The sequence below is a fragment of the Myzus persicae genome, unplaced genomic scaffold (genome assembly GCF_001856785.1).
Source record: "Myzus persicae strain clone G006 unplaced genomic scaffold, MPER_G0061.0, whole genome shotgun sequence".
In the NCBI taxonomy this organism is placed as follows: domain Eukaryota; kingdom Metazoa; phylum Arthropoda; class Insecta; order Hemiptera; family Aphididae; genus Myzus; species Myzus persicae.
The window spans coordinates 7,823-27,245 of NW_019100818.1; the positions used below are offsets into that span (position 1 = coordinate 7,823).

At 30.0% G+C, this 19,423-nt stretch overlaps 4 protein-coding genes and 1 pseudogene across 4 annotated transcripts; 1 reads left to right on the plus strand and 4 right to left on the minus strand.

The window, feature by feature from the left end:
- The first annotated feature begins 704 nt into the window (after positions 1–704).
- On the plus strand, positions 705–2,429 carry LOC111026273 (THAP domain-containing protein 1 B-like). The gene is made up of 5 exons (XM_022304328.1): positions 705–775; positions 976–1,162; positions 1,223–1,292; positions 1,379–1,509; positions 1,584–2,429. Exons 1-5 carry the CDS (start codon positions 705–707, stop codon positions 2,127–2,129), a joined length of 1,005 nt encoding a protein of 334 aa, XP_022160020.1. The 3' UTR covers positions 2,130–2,429.
- A 5,714-nt stretch (positions 2,430–8,143) lies between these two features.
- On the minus strand, positions 8,144–10,458 carry LOC111026274. The gene is made up of 5 exons (XM_022304329.1): positions 10,380–10,458; positions 9,533–9,664; positions 9,344–9,466; positions 9,060–9,212; positions 8,144–8,991 (listed from the first exon to the last, which is right to left on the minus strand). The coding sequence occupies exons 1-5, from the start codon at positions 10,456–10,458 to the stop codon at positions 8,144–8,146; spliced, it is 1,335 nt and encodes a 444-aa protein (XP_022160021.1).
- A 4,780-nt stretch (positions 10,459–15,238) lies between these two features.
- Positions 15,239–16,165, minus strand: LOC111026275. The gene has a single exon (XM_022304330.1). The coding sequence runs from the start codon at positions 16,163–16,165 to the stop codon at positions 15,239–15,241; it is 927 nt and encodes a 308-aa protein (XP_022160022.1).
- Positions 16,166–16,199: 34 nt separating this feature from the next.
- Positions 16,200–17,552, minus strand: LOC111026276. Its single transcript, XM_022304331.1, has 2 exons — positions 17,528–17,552; positions 16,200–17,308 (listed from the first exon to the last, which is right to left on the minus strand). The coding sequence occupies exons 1-2, from the start codon at positions 17,550–17,552 to the stop codon at positions 16,200–16,202; spliced, it is 1,134 nt and encodes a 377-aa protein (XP_022160023.1).
- A 1,076-nt stretch (positions 17,553–18,628) lies between these two features.
- LOC111026277 lies at positions 18,629–19,141 on the minus strand (annotated as a pseudogene).
- Positions 19,142–19,423: the final 282 nt, after the last annotated feature.

A 19,423-nucleotide genomic window follows, 5' to 3' on the forward strand; every position in this document is an offset into this window, starting at 1 on the left:
TGGCTGTAACTTTTAGTTTAAAATTAATATGTATGAGTACGAATGGGTAAGATGTATGTACAAAGATAGCGGCACCTCCGCTAGCCTTATTGCTGTGTTCGCAATTTTTGTGATACCTGTGCGTCGGCTGCACATCAAGCCGGATGACGCGTGTAGGCGTGTGCGTGCGCTGAAGGCTGCCTACAAGTGTCGGGTCGTGTGTCACTTACCTACTCGTCGCTGGCCTGTCGATAACCCTGTAGGAGAGGGAGAGTGGACTGTATAGGATCTGTTTCGGGAATAAGACAATTAAAGAGTGAAGGTGATGGCTGAAAGCTTATCAACAATAACAATATTTGCAGTATGAAAGGTACGGGATAATTTATTACAAAATGCTGCAGAAAATGAGACTTAAAATTAATGTTAGTAAACACGCGATCACAAACCGATCGGTGAGATAATATAAACTTTGACAACATACGATAACCGTGTGTACGACCCTCTGAGTAATAATAATATAGAGATGGCACTACGTATATTACGCTATACAAGCATAATGCAGCGATATTTATCACACGAACACCGCATCCGATAAACTATACCGTTAGATGGCGCTGTTGTCATGACAACAAATTTCAATGATAATAATTGATATTAGAAATCATTTCTATTTCATAATTAAAATAATTAATATAAATATATAATTAATAATTAATTTAATTAAAATGCCGAGTTGTTGCTTTTGTGGAAGGTGGCAAGTAGCCAAAGAAAAAAACGAAGGCATAACTTTTCATAAGTAAGTTAACTACATACATTAAATAAATTGAAATTTGTATGCCATTGTTTGATAAATGATTTTAATGATATTAGATTACAATAAGTATTATAATATATCTATTATAATTATTGTTATATACCTATTTATTTATTACATCCAAGCATACACATACAATGTAAAATAACAATTAAAAAATTTAAAATTGTTTTATGTATTAGATTTCCAAAAGAGAATCCTACATTAGCAGCTTGGTTGAACTTTGCAAAACAATGTTCATCAGAAGTCAAACCTAGGAGTGTAGTGTGTTCTGTTCATTTTACAGAAGACTGTTTTGATCGTTTTTTACGGAGTGTTCGTTTAAAAAAACTAGCTATCCCAACAATAATGATACAAAGAGTTAAGAATGTATGTAAAAACGTCTTTGTTTTGTTTTTAGTTAAATAATAATATAATAGTATATTTCAGGCTAAGACATCATATCCTGAAATTTTGATGCCATTAGATCAGTGTAACCAATCAATGGAACGTTATGTTAAAATAATGTTTAACTGTATATATATTTTACTGTATTCTATTAATATTTGATATTATTCCTAATATTATAATTATTGTTTATAATTTAGGTAACAGATGTAGAATCGAATATAGAAGGAGTTGAACAAATTCATTTTGATAATGTAGACAGTGTAGACAGTGATATTTCTTCAAAAGATAATGTTGATACTTTTGCAGTGAAAAAACCAGATAAAATGGTGTGTATACCTGCATAGATATATGGGGAAAAAATTATAAAAATTGTTTTTGATTCCTGTTCTTGTTTTTCTAGAAACCAAGAATGAATAATCAGAAAGATAATATATGTCAGACTGATATTAATGATTCACCAGGACGATTAATTTTAAAACGAAAAATTAATAATTATGCTCATAAACTCAATTTAAAAAATAAAAGAATCAAATATTTAAATCAAAAAGTTCAACGCCAACAAAAGTCAATTTCCTCGCTGAAGAATGTAATTGCGGTTTTAAAAGACAATAATCTTTTACATCAGGATAATGCTAACCTTCTTTCTGAATGTTTTGGTAAAAACAATTATTTAATTAGTAAATTGTATAAAAAAAATTTGGGTAAAAAGCTTCCACGCAAATATTCAGCAGATTTAAGACGCTTTGCTCTTTCGCTTCATTTTCATTCTTGTAAAGCTTATGATTTTGTGCGCAAAGAATTTGATACAATTTTACCCCACCCAAGGACATTAAGCAAATGGTATACAAACACTGAAGCTAGTCCCGGCTTTACTAAAGAATCACTTGACACTTTAACTTTAAAATGTAAAAACGCTGACCATACAATATATTGTGCTTTAGTATAAGATGAAATGGCAATCCGCCAACATATTGAATGGGATGGTAGTAATTATCACGGATATGTGAATTTTGGTATTGATGTAGATAGTGATCAATTAGATATAGCAAATGAATGCCTTGTTTTTATGCTTGTAGCTATAAACAAAAGATGGAAACTACCTGTTGGATATTTTCTTTGTAAACATCTTAATAGTACACAAAAATCTAATCTACTTTCTCAATGCTTAGACTTAGTTTATAAAACTGGTGTTGTTGTTGTAAGTGTTACTTTTGATGGATGTTCTTCCAATATTGGTATGACAAAAAATCTTGGCTGCTCATATGATCCTAATAATTTTAAAACTAATTTTACAATTAATAACATACAACCTATTGTAATTTTACCTGATCCTTCACATATGATAAAATTAGTAGTAAATTGTTAGTTGTAAATAAAACTTTAAATTTCTTTGTGTTTAATTCAAAAATATTTGAGTCTATTAAACCTCATAATTTTGATTTTGAACCTGAAACTAACCATGTTATATTATTAATGAAATCAATAATTAATTCATATTTTAATTTGCAAATTAACTATTTATCTAAAAAAATATCTGAGACAGAATCCCTAAGAAATTGGTATAATAAACTTGTATTATTCAAAGGACAATAATTAATAATTTTATAAATATTTACATTAAGAGGATGCTATACCTTCTATATTCCTACATTTTATTATATTCATTTTTTATTTTTATTTTATGTTATACCTACTATTATATGATTATTATTACTCTGTACTACCTATGTACCTACTTAATTTTAAAAATATAATTACAGCTAAAACAAAAATAAAATAGTTGTTAAACTATAATTTATATTAAGTATTCGTGTTTCACTAATTATTTTAATAAATTGAAATATATTAAAGTATACAATATTACAATGTGAGTGTACACAATATTATTATGTGTGTATTTATTTTAATGTGACATGGACACAGTAGTTTTTATTCGTAAAAGTGGTCGCACTGAAGGAACACCGTTGTCGCTGCATTATCTAATGTTCATGGCCACCCCTTGGATATCATACTGGCAAGTTGCCAGTGGCAACACTGCGCTACCGATTTGCGACATAGGTACTTATTTATGATTATGATATTGATTATCAAGTAATGATTAACGGTTGACGGTTGTGTAAACATAATAAAATTCGACTTGTATTGTTGTGTTCTTACTTCTTAGATCATATTCTGATTGATAATAATTATAATAATATTATATTTTATTTGATATTATTTATGGTTGTGAATTATGACAATATATTTTGATAAAACTGTTTGCTTCACGGTTTAAGATACACTTAAACCGCGGTTTGCTTATAATTTATATCACGATATTCAAAAGTAAGACTATTGTTATCTATTATTTTTGGTTGTGTGATACTGTGATAACTGATAGTGTGTTAAATTAAAATCTGCAAATTTGTAATAACGAATTTACGAATATAATAAAATAAAATAAAAAATTCTAATTTGTCAATTTAACGTTTGCCNTATTTTTAATTATTAAGTTTTTATGTTTTATAGGAAAAAATTGAAACTAAATGTAATGAACCCAAACTAACAATTCTTTATAAAGATGGAAGATTGTATGCTTTAAAGAAACAGAAAAGTAAATAGTAAATAGTAAATAGTCATATTATTTTCTAAATTAATTAATAATGGTTTTAATTATAATGTAATAGCAGTTATACGCAGAATAGTGTAAGATGGCAGCCAAACTCAATGTCAATGTCAACAATAATATTCAAGACAAAATGTTGTATGTTACATCATACAATAGATGATTGGACGCTGTCTGCTCTTGGAGCTATGGATCCGAAAGATTGTCAATCTATATTTATGAATTATTAATTTTATAATTACATAAATAATGAATTTTCAAATACAAAATTGTTTTTGTTATTAGAATAAATTAAATATTACATGTTAGTAAAATGTTTTAAGTTAATAAAGCGCATATTTAATTATTTTATATTAGATTTATATTTTGTATTTTCTTGACCTATTATTTCCTTTCTAGATAATCAAAGAATAAAAAAAATATATTTAAATTATGAATAAAAATTAAGAATTTTTTATTATTTTTCATAAGACATATTATCACTGTTTACCTACATAAAAAAATATGAATAATATTAATACAAATATACAATTGTGGAAATTAATTTTGTAAAATAATATTAGCTCATTTTCAATTCTTATAACATCATGGTAATCCTAAACATATTATTACATACAATATTTTTATTGGATCTTGTATTTATCTTTTATTTACAGTACTAAAATTTTCCTAATAAAAGTTTTATAAATAGCTATATATAATTACATGAGAGTTACAATCATACCATAATGACAGGCAACTTTGATCAAGTATACAGTATAGTATTAAACAAAAAATAGAGTTTCCTATTTTATTTTAACTTTATGTTCAAAATGGCGATTAATTGTGATATATGCAAAGAAGAATTTTCGACCAAGTCTTCATTGACCAGACATCTTTTAAATAAACACAATGCAAGTAGTGAAACAAAAAAAAAAGTGTTAACTAAATGTATATCTTGTATGGACAAAACATTTTCAAAAAAAAAATTGCTTATTGAACATCTAAATACACAACATGGAATGTGTATAAAAGAAGAAATAATGCACTTTTCTAGTGTATCAGGTAACACCATGACATAATATAATGTTTATTTATTTATTAAATGTACTAAAAAATATTTAATGTGTAATTTAATTTTTACTTAATAAGTATAAATTCAGAAATTAAGAAAAATTCAAATTACCAACATATATTTTGGTAATATAAATGTAATTAATGCATTAAAGGACTAATTTTGAATTTCAGGAGTTCTTGATATAACTGGAAAATTAGAAGTAAATGATTTTTGTTTAATTATAATGGACCCTGGTCAAATGCACTTGCTACAAAAATTTGGACAAGGAAAAGTAGTATGTCTTGACGGGACCCACGGACTTAATGGATACGATTTTGAATTAGTTACCTTAATGGTTATAGATGACTTTGGTTCAGGGTTTCCATGTTGTTTTATGTATACTAATTTGAAAGATACAAAAATATATACTGTTATGTTCACAGTTATTCATGATGTCACAGGTATAATAAAACCCCAAACGTTTATGACTGATATCGTTGAAACTTTTTATTCGGCATGGGAAACTGTAATGGGTCCAGTTCCACATCGCATTTTTTGTTCATGGCATGTCGATAAAGCCTGGAGACAAAATTTAAATAAAATTATTGGACCTCAGCGTAAGGAAAAACAATCAACGGTTTATAAATCATTGAAAATGCTTCAAACAATATCTAGTGACACTGAATTCAAAAAAATTTTAACCAAATTTATTATTGAAATGATGAATGATCCTGAAACCAAAGATTTTGGAGTATATTTTGAACGAATGTATGCAAATAGAGCAACATTATGGGCATATTGTTACAGAAAAGGACTGGGAGTAAATTGCAATATGCATCTGGAATCAATGCATAAAACTATTAAGTATCATTACTTAAATGGATGTAAAATTGGAAGATTGGATAAAAGTATAATGACAATAAGACGATTCACACGTGATAAAAAAGTAGAAAGAATGATCAAATTGACAAAGGGTAAATCAACAACAAGAATACAGGAAATTAAAAAAAGACATGTAACCAGTATTTCACTTAATTTAAAAATTACCAAGAACGATGCAAATACCTGGAATGTAGATAGTGAACATACACCAAGTAAATCTTATGTTGTTAAACAAATTAACGAGGAAATATGTTGTGTAATAGTTTGTAGTACATGTAAAATATGCATTCATACATTTGAATGCACTTGTTTAGATTACTCCATAAAATCAATTATTTGTAAGCATATTCATACTATTGCATTAAGTCAGGAAAATTATACAACAAACGTGGGAAAATCGGAATTAAATGAGAAAAATAAACATACAATAGATACACAAGAAATAGATATACACATGAAAACTTTAAAGAACACAAATGAAAATGAAAACTTGTATGAAATATTTAAAAAAAAAGCTATGAGTACAGTAAATAAAATCCATTTAATTGAAGATTCTGATCACCTTAAAGAAGCTATTAAAAAGATAGATGCTCTCAATGCATTTATTGAAGCAACATCAAAACAATCTGCACCAAGTAAAGAGTTCATTAAAATAAACAACGATCCACCTAATAAAAAAATAATTCATCAAAATAACTTTTTTTCTACAAAATCAAAGCGAAAAAAACCGGAAAACGATTTGTTTAAACCTTCTGAACTTGAAAGTAATGATCTACGTGACACCTTTTTAAACAAAAAATTAAAAATATTGCAGGAAAATGATGTGGAACATTCATATTTTAAAGAACACTAATTTATACATTTTAATTGATGAAGTCTAAAGACTGATTATTATTATTATTATTACTATTACTCAATTATTTTTTATGTATTATATTACAATTAAAACCGTTTTATACTTTTTAGGGACATTATATCAACACTATACATTTACTCTATATCTCGTTTATACATTTTAGTTGATGAAGTCTAAAGACTGATTATTATTATTATTACTCAATTATTTTTTATGTATTACATTATAATTAAAACCATTTTATACTTTTTAGGGACATTATATTAACACTATATTCTATCACTATTTCTATTATAATCTTCCATCTTTATAAAGAATTGTTAGTTTGGGTTCATTACATTTAGTTTCAATTTTTTCCTATAAAACATAAAAACTTAATAATTAAAAATATATAATAATATAAGTTTATAACATATTATTACCTGATACAAATTTAACAATATTATACATCATAATATAAGTCTATCAGTCTTGTTCACAGGCAGTGTAATGAAAAATAATCAACAGTTTATAAATCATTAAAAATGCTTATTTATTATTGAACTGATGAATGATCCTGAAACTAAAGACTTTAGACTATATTTCAAACAAATGTATGCAAATAGACCAACATTATGGTATATTTAATACAAGTAAATTCAAAATTGCAATATTATTTCATATTTGAACATAATTAAACGATTTTTAAAAGTTGTAATCATAGATATAAGATAAGATGGTTGTAATAACCTGATAACAGATAAGAGATTTCAATTTATGAAATGTCACTAGCGCATGCGCAAAACGGTCACGGTTCAGTTCTGTGTTTAGACGCTCCTATGGAGCGGTTGTCCCAAACGACGGCGACCATAGAAAATAGATAAAATAGAACGCCGACTTTATCGTATTTCTGATACCATAAAGTTAGTGCCACACTAGCGCAGCGAGTGATTCTCTTTAACAATCATCGATAATAATATCGATTAATCGATTATCGCGTTTAATCGATTATCGCGTTTAATCGATTATCGCATTCAATCGATTACTGTTATCGATATATAAATATTACTTAATTGATACATTTGAAAGTTTGAAACAAATGATCTCGGAACTTCGGAAGTTTAGACTTCGGTTAATTAATGTCGTAATTCGTTCAGAACAAAATAAATGGATAAATATTTAAACATATTTATTTTTTATAAATAAACAAAATTGTTATAAAATAAGACAATTTTTACATAAAATATACAAAGCTATTCAAAATATATAATACTAATATTATATTTTATTATTTTGTACAAAACTGGACAAATAAGGTGTGAAGTCCTCATAAGATCACAATAAATATACCTATCTTTTTCTATTATGTTTTAAAAAATATACATGAGCAGCTCGCTTTAAAGTATCACGGTTATCATAAGTTTGTCTGTCTATGCCTTTTAAAATACGATTTATATTTTTCACGTAAGTAAAAATAAATAAGTTTTTTATTTTTTGATATATAAAAATTTTTAAATTATGTTTTGGACAGTGTAAAGGAAAATCAATACTTTCAAACATTAATATTAATTGTTGTCCTATATGATACTGATTTAATTTTGGCTAAATGTAATTGGTCATAAAAAGCATCTGTTCAATTAGTTGTTGGAATTTTTTACTGGGATGCATTAGAGACTTTTGAGTAAAGTCTCTTATTCGGATTAAAGGATTATTTTTATCAATGCTTGTTAATTCAAATTTACATAATTTACAAAATTTGAATTCTTTTAGTACACTTCGTGCCAAATAACCACCAACATACCCTATGGTCATTTCAGAAATGGGTGACACATGAATGTCATATACTGTTTCTATTGAGTTATAAATAGGAAAATTAAATTCGTTTTCATGGGCAGATTTAGGCAACTTGGGTAAATTCAGGCCACTTTCAACAAACTGCTTTAAGTTATCTAAAGCCCCACCACTTTCATCATGCTCACAATTGCCTGCTGACTTAATTGATGTGAAGTTGTTAATTAGTAAAGTTTTAAGTGAACAATGGAATTGATAACAATCTGGTTTTGTGTTTCGTATACCATGACTCCGCACACTTCCAAATAAACACTCAAGGGGGTCTTGATTTACATGCCTTGTTAAAAAAAATTTAAAATTATTACTCTGTAACTTGGACCACAAGTATTTAAAAGATTTAAGTGTGGTGATCCAATTTTTTACACATGGAGGAACTGTCTTTTTCCCATTTGATTTATTGACAAATTTCATAGACTGAAAAGTATTTATTGCAGAATTCCAATGATGATGATGAGGAGAGTTTTCTTTAACTGCACTTCGTAACAGTTTTCCTGATTCTGGATTAATTGTCCTTGAATTAACAGAGTCAAATGTTTTGTCCATAAATAAACAAAACATAGCAGTGCCAATAGCATTTGAAAATCCACTTTCTTTTGGGGCTAAAAATATGTAAAACATTATATAATATAGTTAATTTAATTATTCAAATACTACTATGTATACATACCATTATCTGACAATAACTTCATTGTTGATGCAACTGTATGGCTAAGAACTTGAGCCGCAAAAGAAACTTTTATCTTGGTCTTTTCTATATTAATGTGACCATCGTGGAGCTTATTTAAGGTTCGAAGTTCAAAACTCTCATTTTTTTCATTTTTTCATTTGAGTCATTAAACGATAGGTTGACAGGGTTGGAAAATGACAATTGATTCAATGGTGTTTCTAAAAATAATTAATTGTTTAATAACTTGTGACAGTTTAGTTTGCACACTATTGATTTATACATACCATGATTTACATCGGATAAGGGTAAAGCCAAAGGTGAAGAACAGGTTGTATTTAAATATTCATTTGAGTCATTAAACGATAGGTTGACAGGGTTGGCAAATGACAATTGATTCAATGGTGTTTCTAAAAATAATTAATTGTTTAATAACTTGTGACAGTTTAGTTTGCACACTATCAATTTTTACACACCTTGATTTAAGCTGGATAAAGGTGAAGCCGAAGGTGACAGGCAGGTAACATCTACATATTCAATTGAATCATTGAGTGATAAGTTGCCACAGTTGATGATTTGACTAGTAGATGAATGATTTTTTGGTGTTGCTATAAAAAATTGTTCAAATAGGTTTATAAAAATATATGAATTAATCGTTATATTAATTGCTGCTTATTAAATATTATGAACATTTTAGTGAATAATTATTATTAAACTATTAGAACTGTATTCAAGTCACACACACACAAATTCAATTTGAATGATATTAAAACATTATTATATATAGGTACACATTTTTTAAAAATTAACAATTACATAAAACACTGAGTTAAAAATCTATCTACAAACTGTTAAGTAGACTTATAACATGATATTATATAACTTCCATAACATTTTTTTTATAGCACAAAAACATTGAATTCATTACTTACTAATTGCTAAAAGCGGATAAAAAAGCAACATTAAATAAATTTATAATTACCTTTACTAGAAGTTAGTGGTAGGTACCTTTATTACCTACGACACATGGAACATTTAAACTAAACTTTGTTATATACTACAAATAATTTTGTAGATTAAATCACAAGCACGAACATCAGATACAATCTCGGCACATATATTAACCACAATTTAAAATGGTAGTATAAATACTTGGCAATTTCAAACAAGGCAATGAGCCTTTTTTCAGTCGTGTAGTACCAAAACTGTAGCATTTACTGTCAAAGTGTCTACAGCAAACTAGGAATGTTTTCCTAATATATTCCTTTGTAAGACACTTTAACTTGTCATTCCCAGACAGCTGAACCCACGTCGCAAACTCACCGTCATCGATTGGAAAAACATGTTTTCGAACCGTACTCTCGCTATTACAGCCAAACACACAGCATTTATAAGAAGGCATTATTATTTATTAATAAAATAATATTTATAAATTATGGTCTGCTTAGTTTAATAAATAATTCAATAAACTTCGTGGAGTCAAAACCCCAAAAAAAAAACGAGAGTACAGGCGACAGCCAATGCCCAATTCTATAATTTATCAATTATCATTTATCATTTATCATAAAAGTATAGAAATACAACATAGGTAGATAACAGAATTCGATACTAGCGCAGCCATTGCATCTCTTTTGAGTTACACCAACACGGGCACTAGAACTACAAGTACGAGTCGACACGGCCTGACGGCGACCGGCAGAAGATGGACAAGGAATCAAGATAGCACGACGGTGTGTCCCACGTCGACTTGACGAAACTGGCCCGCGTGTCGAGACTTCGTAGCTTGACGGAACGTCGGAAATGAAGAGCGGTTTTGCACCTCGAATAGAAACACCACGACTGCGGGTTCGAGAGCGGGGTCGCACAGCGTACGATACGGACGGGCGACAAAGCCAACAAGTCTATTTTATGGCTCGCGTTACTGGCGGTCGAAGCGATGCAACCGGGTGCACAGCGCACGAAAACAAAGACGGTTATGACACGGTTCGCACTGCGTTAGAAACGGACGGGCGGAACACGTGGAATGTGGACGAGCAGGGCTCAAGTCACACAGATTCCTCGGACGAGCGACAAAGGTCGCTAAAACGTGACCGCAGACGGGTGGAACACGTGGTATGTGGACGAGCAGGGCTCAAGTCGCACAGATTCAACGGACGAACGACAAAGGTCGCTAAAACGCTGTCGGATTGCGACACGGACGGTCGAAACAATACGTCGAGTACGGAAAAGAAAACGCCGGAGCTCGGAAGCTGAAAATAAAACAAAAATGGCGTATACAAAAAAAAACGGCGGCAACGCACCGGGTCGTGAGAACGAAAAACAGGAACAATAATTTGCCTAGACGGCTGAAAAATGACAAAAACGGCGGTGGCGGGTATCGGCGACCAACGGCTAGACTGCGACAGTACTCGTCCCCTCCTCATAGGACAAAGTTCGGTTTGAGCATGGTGACAACATTGCCACAAATTCAGATCGCATGCAGCGCGCCGAATTTAAATTCTGATTGTGTATCCAACAATACCTATTGTAATTAGTTAAGGTGGCGACATAATCGTTTTTAAAATTTGTTTCTTGTCAACAAATGACTGCAGGTGTAATTGATTGGATTAGGATTTGAAGTTCGTGTAATTTACTATGATAGCCATTAATGTTCCGTTGTAGAATTTTATAGTTATGAGACATCATCGAAGTAGGTAGAGTTGTTGGGTTGTCTGAATAATAGGGCAATTAAGTTAATTGAATGGATTTCTAATGCCGTGATTTTCGTAATTAGATATTTCCTTATTGGATAATGCGTTGAAAAAACCTTGTGTATTCTTGTTAATCTGTTTTTACCGCTGAGAGAAGTTATTTTTGGTCTAATTAAATCGATTATTATGAGCATATTAGTAGGGCTGATATTGAAAGGTACGCATTCTTCACGAGGATTATTACTGTTTATGCAATTTTCTAAAAGTAATTGAAATTGGTCGTAGTTAATAGGTATCTCCTTAGTTACATTAAATACTGATTTGCACGGACTGAGATGTTCATCAATCTATGAAATGTTCGGCTGACGATTTAAGTTTTTTCTTTAGAATCGACATTGTAATATTTTCTTCTGTTTTTTTACTGTCTAGGTATCCGGTTACTTTTTTTTGTTATTGGTGAATTAAGTAATGTGGGTGATTGGGGGGGAGATGAGGTTGACGAAAATGTAGGCGGAGCTGGTCTTTTGATGCCACCGGTCAGAGATATTTCTTCCGAGGTGCTTTGAAGGCTTGTTAAATTCATCGTGGTAAGATTGTCATTTACGATTGAATTGCCAATAAAGCTGTCTGATATCGCGATATTTTCATTAAGGTCAGCTGTATGAGGTGATAGGTTAACAGTAGAGCTTAGTGTATGTTTATTGGTTCCATTATCGAGATCCGCAAGGAGGGGGGTCATGGGGGCATCGCCCGTTTCCGCCAAAAAACCAGTTCCCTAATTTAGGTATAGCCCTTTTCCGCCAAAAACGAAAAAGGTACGATTCCCGTTCAGCCAAAAGACATTTCCGCAAAAGAAAGTTTGGAAACCAATAGTATTAATTTTTAAAAAATATATATGTTGTTGTATATATAAAATAAAATAGTAATGTAAAAATGGGTACAACAATATATACAGCGATAATCTTCGATAATTGTTGATAATCGTCGATAACGGAAGGAAGTATACACTGTATCATAGTTTATTTATAATTCACACACAATAATTATCTGATAAATGTTAAATTTTTATATTTCGATTCAGTATCTGTTCTGTTCGTCAGTTTAACAACAGTTAATATGTTTTTTTAAATGGAATTTGTTGAAAGCAAAAGAGGTAAAAATATGTTGATATTTTATGGTTTTAAATATGTTTTTGGTTATACGTCACAAACAAATGTAACTCGGTGGAGATGTTTCATGAAAAATTGTCCGGCCAAAATTTTGGAAAAAGAAAAAGTAATACTTGAAACGAAAGGTACGTTTTCTATCTACGAGTAAAATAAATATATTCATTTAATTATTTACGAAAAATGAAATTAAGGTGGCTGGAGCGTGACATATTTTAAGGAGTAATATTTAGGCATTCCATATAGCATTTATATTTGATCCGTGTTAGTGTGTGAGAAGTAAATTGATGTTAGTATGTGTAATTCGTAAAATTCGTTATCGCGTTCTTGTGCCACCGGGCACAGACAGCTCACCGTCCGCATATCGACGACATTACGTATTCCCGGAACTGCGGCCCGCGATAATAATTAGCTTAAATACCTACTTTTTTAGAGCGCTTTCAGACGAGACACTTTGTGGCCGGCTACTTGTGTCTGAAAAGAATCGCGCGTCAAAGATAACATTGTTATAAATATATGCGTACACACGAGACACAGACACGGAATGTGTGTCGCGCCACTGAAGTTGTGTGTCCCGTCCCCTCTAGCCGCCAGACACTGTGTCTGCGTCCGAGCCACTGATAACAAATTAAATTAAATTAGTACGTTCAGACGAGACACTCGTATTCGAATAACCACTGAGTTGTGCAGTGTAGTTTCAGAAGTACGTATAAATTGATTTATTTAATACAATCATAACCAAAATTAAATTATATTATATTCTATTATAAGTATGAGTTTCGCCAGTTTTGATACCGATAAATTAATTGTCGAAATTGAACGTCGCCCTTCATTATGGGATACATCACACTCAGATTATGCAAATAAGATAATCAAACAAGAAAACTGGAACGATGTTTGTCGAATTTTTAAGGAAGGGTTTGATTCTATGGATGCAAGGGAGAAGGACAAATATGGTAAGTAGTTATATATTTTAACATAGCTGTCGGCTGTCATAATATAAATACAGTAGAACTTCCTACTTCAGATATATTTTACAATAGCTTAATATAGTACTACAATTGTCTATTTATAATTTATATTACCTTATTTTTAGTTTAAATTATAAATCGATATTTTATTCCTATTTATTATTTTTGTACTGTTTATCAGGGATTTAATTTGTATACGGTATATAACCTGGTAATAAATACTGACTCAAATATAATTATAAGTATATTTAGGTATCCAATTTATTTTAAGTTACCTACATCAGATATAATATATGTATATAATAATAAGTAAAAAATAAACCACAAACATGATATGGAGTAATTACTATTTCACATTAAACACTGTCATTTAAATTTAATTAAAGGTGCTATGACTACTATATTTTGTATTATAATTTACAAATACAATGGTATTTAATAATAAATTATTACACAAAATACTATTTTACTTATTTTAATTATTTCTTGATACTTTCGTATTGCCAAGGAACTTCTCCTGCGCCCATGAAATAGTCAGCGAAATCATCTCGTATATTCGTAGCTGCTTTTCCCGATGTATTATCTGGCGATCTGTCTTCATCTAAAAGTCCTTCGTAAAATAATGTGTCTTCAAATTCCAACGTATTTCCATCCCGAATACGAACGAAATTGTGTAAAATTACACATGCTTTAATAATGTCGTATGCGAATTCTTCAGACACGTTTAACGGTCTATGGAAGATTCTCCACTTATTTGAGAGAATCCCAAAAGTACATTCGATAAAACGTCGTGCCCTTGACAGTCTATAATTAAATACTTTTTTTTCGTAGATAAATGTCTTCCTCCGTAAGGTCTCATTACATTTTGAGATAAACAGGGCCGTCTTAAGGTTTTACGGGGCCCCGGGCCCAACATATTTCGGGGGCCTTACAATACCTATTACCTACTAAATTAGGGTATATAAATTTTTTAACACATAATGCATATTATTTATTAAATATTACACTTTATTAGTAAAAAGTGAATTTTTGTATAAATCTCTGTTACTTTATTCTTTATTTTACTTTCAAAATAAACGGTCAAAAAATACTTTCCTATTAATTATAACGTCAAGATATTAATTATTCATACATCAATATGTTTTATAGTTAAAAAATAAATGTAATTCATTAAACAAAAACTAATATAATTTTAAAAAAAACATGATATAAATTTGTCAATTATTAAATACTCTTTAATGGTTTCTTCCTAGCTTTTTCATTCGCAAAGTCTTCAATAACATTTTCATAATCTAAACTTGATAGTAGTTCATGTTCAATACTCATTAAAGATAGGGAGTTTAACCGTTTCTGGCTCATTGTACTTCTNTACTTCTAAGCTCTTCTTTAATTAAATTTAACTTAGAAAATGAACGTTCCCCACTGCAGTTGGTAATCATCATTGATAAAAAAATTCGGAAAGATATTATTATGTTTGGAAATGTTTCTTCTAGTCTATTTGATTTTAAACATTTGTATGTACTAGAAATACTGAATTCAGAAATATCAAGTTCCGATAGATACGCTTTTAAGTGTATACATTCTAAAATTAATTCATTTTCATTAATATCTACGTGATAAAATTCCGCAAATGTTTTACAATGGACTTGTACTTCTTTTGTCTCTAAATTTTTTAAATTAGAGAAAAATCCAAACAGTTTATTTATTGAATTGTATGATTTACCACGAATTTTTAACTGAGTTATTAATGTATCTATTATTGGGAAGTAAGTTTCTATTTTGAATTTTTCACTACCTGAAAACGATGTACTTTTGTTTGTCAGTTCACCGGGTAATGTTAAATGAATACTCCTCTTCTTAGTTCGTTGGTATAAATCTTTATAGTCAGAATCTGGAAATTTTTCTCTAGCGGAACTTTCATAACTATAAAAGTTATCTCTAATCTCACTTAGAAAACCAGCAAGAGAATCAAATAATTTTGAACCGACGTCAATAGTAAGGTTTTCTTTTTGTAAATTTTTGTTTGTTTCATTTATTCTTGATAAGATTTTACTCCAAATTTCAGTAAGAACAATATTTTCCAACTTTTTCATTTTCTTAATTAAGCCATGGGTTTCGTTTTTAACATTTGGTGAAGTCTTATCATCTATTTCAATTGTTTTTAGAGCATCTAAAATTTCCTTGTAACCATTACACAAAGAAGTAACAGCATCAGCTCGAGCAGACCATCTAGTTTCTGATAGTGACTTTAAAACATGATGTGAGCCTAGGCACTTTTTCATGATACTCCAACGATAGGTAGAACTCGAAAAAAAATTATACAATTTTTGTACAAATTGAAAATAACTTACTGCTTCCATAACACATTCTGCTGCACGAACCCCTACCAAGTTCAAAGAATGAGCTGACATATTGTCCTGACATATTTGCAGCATTGTCATACGACTGGCCACGACAGTTATTCAAACTAATCTGATTTTTTTCAAGAAAAGATAAAATAACTTTAAATAAATACTCAGATCCATGTTCATCAATAGGAATAAATTCCAAAAAACATTCAACTGGAGTATCATCATTAACATACCGAATAATGAATGTCATTTGATCAATATGAGAAAGATCAGGAGTGGAATCAACACTAATTGAATAATATTTAGCCACTTTTAATTCCGAAAGAATTGCATTTAGCACTTGTCTCCCCATTATGTTAATAAATTCATTACAAATATTAGCTGACAAATATGAAGGATTTCCTTTGCCTTGATTTCCATATTTATTTAAATGTTCTAAAAGAAATGGATCAAATTGGCTTATTAACTCTAAACAGCCCAAATAGTTCCCATTGTGTTGAGATCCAATTATTTGATTTTCTCCGCGAAACGCAATTCCTCGTGACGACAAAAATTTTATTACAGCAACAATTCTCTTTAATACTTCTTTCCAATAATTTACTTCTAAGTTTATTTGATAAGATATTTCTTGATCTATGCGACCATTATTTTTGGTCCTAACAGAAAAAGTCATGACAGATTCTCTGTGCATTAAGCTATTTTCATGCTCCAAGACAACCGTATGAACATGTTTCCAGTCATTAAATCCTTGTTCACAACTAAATCCAGTTTTTGTAGAAGAAAAGAGACGACATACAAAACAAAACAAAGCTTTTTTCGAGGGAGAATATAAAAGCCACGATCTATCGACATTTTCACCATTTTTTAGTTGACGAGTGAATATTGACTTGGTTAAGTGTCTCACTTTAATTTTACCATTTGATTCTGTATAATTTCGTGTGGAATTTAAAAAGTCACTATCTTTATTTTGAAAAAATTTGGAACCTTTTTTAATATACATATTTCGTTTTTCCTCAGTTAATGTATTCCAATTTCCGGGATCATTTGATACTAATGAATTGTCCTCAACTGTTTCTGGAGAATCAACGAAATATTTATTAGGGCTTAAAGTAGGATTTTGAGATACTTGTGATTGTTGGTTAATTATTATCGTTTCTTGGGATATTGGTAAAACTAAATTAGTTTATTCTTTGGGAGGAACAGAAGAAAAAAAATCTGTAAGCTTAGGTAAAGAATTTATGATTTTTTTTTCGTTGATTTCTTTTACGATTGCTCTCTGCCTATTTGAAGCACCACTAGGATATGAACGCTTTGACATTTTGAAATGACAATATTTTTGTCGATAGTTAGAACATCTGGAAAAAATACAGTCGTCTTCTACAAATATTCGATTCTGCTCTATCAATTTTAAACAGTAACTACTAGACCGTCTAGACCTACATGCTACATGACTACGTCATATGACAAATTAAATACCTATTTTATAATAATACTGAGGAAACAGTTTGTATCAAATTCGCAACATTTTTAATAAATTAAATAATAATTTAAAATAAACTCTCGTCTTGAGCGTATCGAATATATCATAGATAAAATAATAGGTACACAGGAACTGAATACGATTCACGGTCGGCAAATTGTCAATCACTGGTGATGTAGAAATAATAGAAAGAAAAACAATCGTTAAAAACCTAATATTTTTCACACAAACAGATTTAATTATTGAGGTTCAGCACCTCCATTTCGACAATCATTCTTACACAGTTACACATTGATTATTTTCTTCGTCATAAACGCATAATTAAGAACCGTTCTTAAATTGTTACTTTCTATTTAGTTGAGTGTGTAATTTATTAATTTATAATTATAATAACAAAGAAAATAATAAATATTAAGGTTAGTGTAAAGTTTACTTACGTAAGACAAATTTTTTTTGAATTAAAAATTAAACGCACACGAGCCAAAATGTAGATATTTATGTGGATTATCCGATTATATGTGTGTGTAATGTTCTATGAACTGCAGCTGTACAGTCAACAATGACGATTGACAACGGCGTCGACGCTACAGCTTATAAGATAAGATATTTCATATTATTTTATAAATAGCACTAGCAATACTTCTATGTGCTTCTACGTAAAACAAATCGAAATAACCGATAACGGCGATAACATAGCGCACGTAAAAATAATGTACGTGTAATGTGGACCAGAAATAACAATAAAATTTAGAAATTAATCAAATTGTATTATTTTGATACAAAGCTAATTTAAATATTTTTTCGTTCGAGATTTATATTAAAAACATTCAAAAAAATGTAAAATTATGATATTCGTAAATAATGTAATCTATGTGAATTTGGGGCCCCGGGCCCGGGCCCTACGGGCCCATGCCTTAAGACGGCACTGGAGATAAACCAAAAGCTTCGTCTCCTACAATAACAAACGGAAATTTTGATCCATTGCTCTGTGGTAGTAGAGTATTTTCTGGAATATTGAGTTCTTTTTTGAAAAGTTTCCGATAAAATGTAGAATTTTTGAAGATCGACGAGTCACTGTTTTTACCGTAATCTCCTATATATCCACTGCTGTAAAGCAATAATTTGCATCACACACAGCTAACAAAACGGTTGAAAAAAAATGTTTGTAGTTATAGTACAAGGATCCGCTATGTGCTGGCTTTACAATGCGAATATGCTTCCCGTCGATTGCCCCGATACAGTTAGGGAAATTTGTCACGTTCAAAAAAGTATCTGCAATTTTCAACCAATCTTCTTGTTTTGGTTCTGGCATATAAGTTATCCTTAAGTTTGTCCATATAGCTTTACACATTTCTCGAATAATAGAACTCAAAGTTGAAACACCAATTCTAAAACTGTAATGCAATTCTGTTAAAGTGCATCCCGTAGCAAGGTACCTAAAAAAATTTATTATTATATGAAATAATTTGAATAACGGATATCTTAATAAAAACATATCAATCCATCCTTATCTTGATATATTAATATATTATTATATATTATTTGAATATTATATTTTATTACAGTTCAAAATCTTCAACGAAAATGGAAAAGCCTTAGAAATTCATATGCCCGCGAACAGTCTAAAAGAAAGACAATGAAATCTGGATCAGGCAGTAAATCGTGGAAAACGTATGTTTATTACAACCAGTTGTCTTTTCTTTCGACGT

Excerpts from the sequence above, each read along its gene's own strand:
- LOC111026273 (XM_022304328.1), top strand. The coding sequence starts at position 705 with ATGCCGAGTTGTTGCTTTTGTGGAAGGTGGCAAGTAGCCAAAGAAAAA. Across the intron at positions 1,163-1,222 it reads TGATACAAAGAGTTAAGAAT|GCTAAGACATCATATCCTGA; the intron begins GTATGTAAAAAC and ends AGTATATTTCAG. Across the intron at positions 1,510-1,583 it reads TGAAAAAACCAGATAAAATG|AAACCAAGAATGAATAATCA; the intron begins GTGTGTATACCT and ends TTGTTTTTCTAG.
- LOC111026274 (XM_022304329.1), bottom strand. The coding sequence starts at position 10,458 with ATGCCTTCTTATAAATGCTGTGTGTTTGGCTGTAATAGCGAGAGTACG. Across the intron at positions 9,467-9,532 it reads TTTATCCAGCTTAAATCAAG|AAACACCATTGAATCAATTG; the intron begins GTGTGTAAAAAT and ends AATTATTTTTAG. Across the intron at positions 8,992-9,059 it reads GAAGTTATTGTCAGATAATG|CCCCAAAAGAAAGTGGATTT; the intron begins GTATGTATACAT and ends ACATATTTTTAG.
- LOC111026276 (XM_022304331.1), bottom strand. The coding sequence starts at position 17,552 with ATGTCAAAGCGTTCATATCCTAGTG. Across the intron at positions 17,309-17,527 it reads AAAGCGTTCATATCCTAGTG|AAACAGTTGAGGACAATTCA; the intron begins GTGCTTCAAATA and ends TTGATTCTCCAG.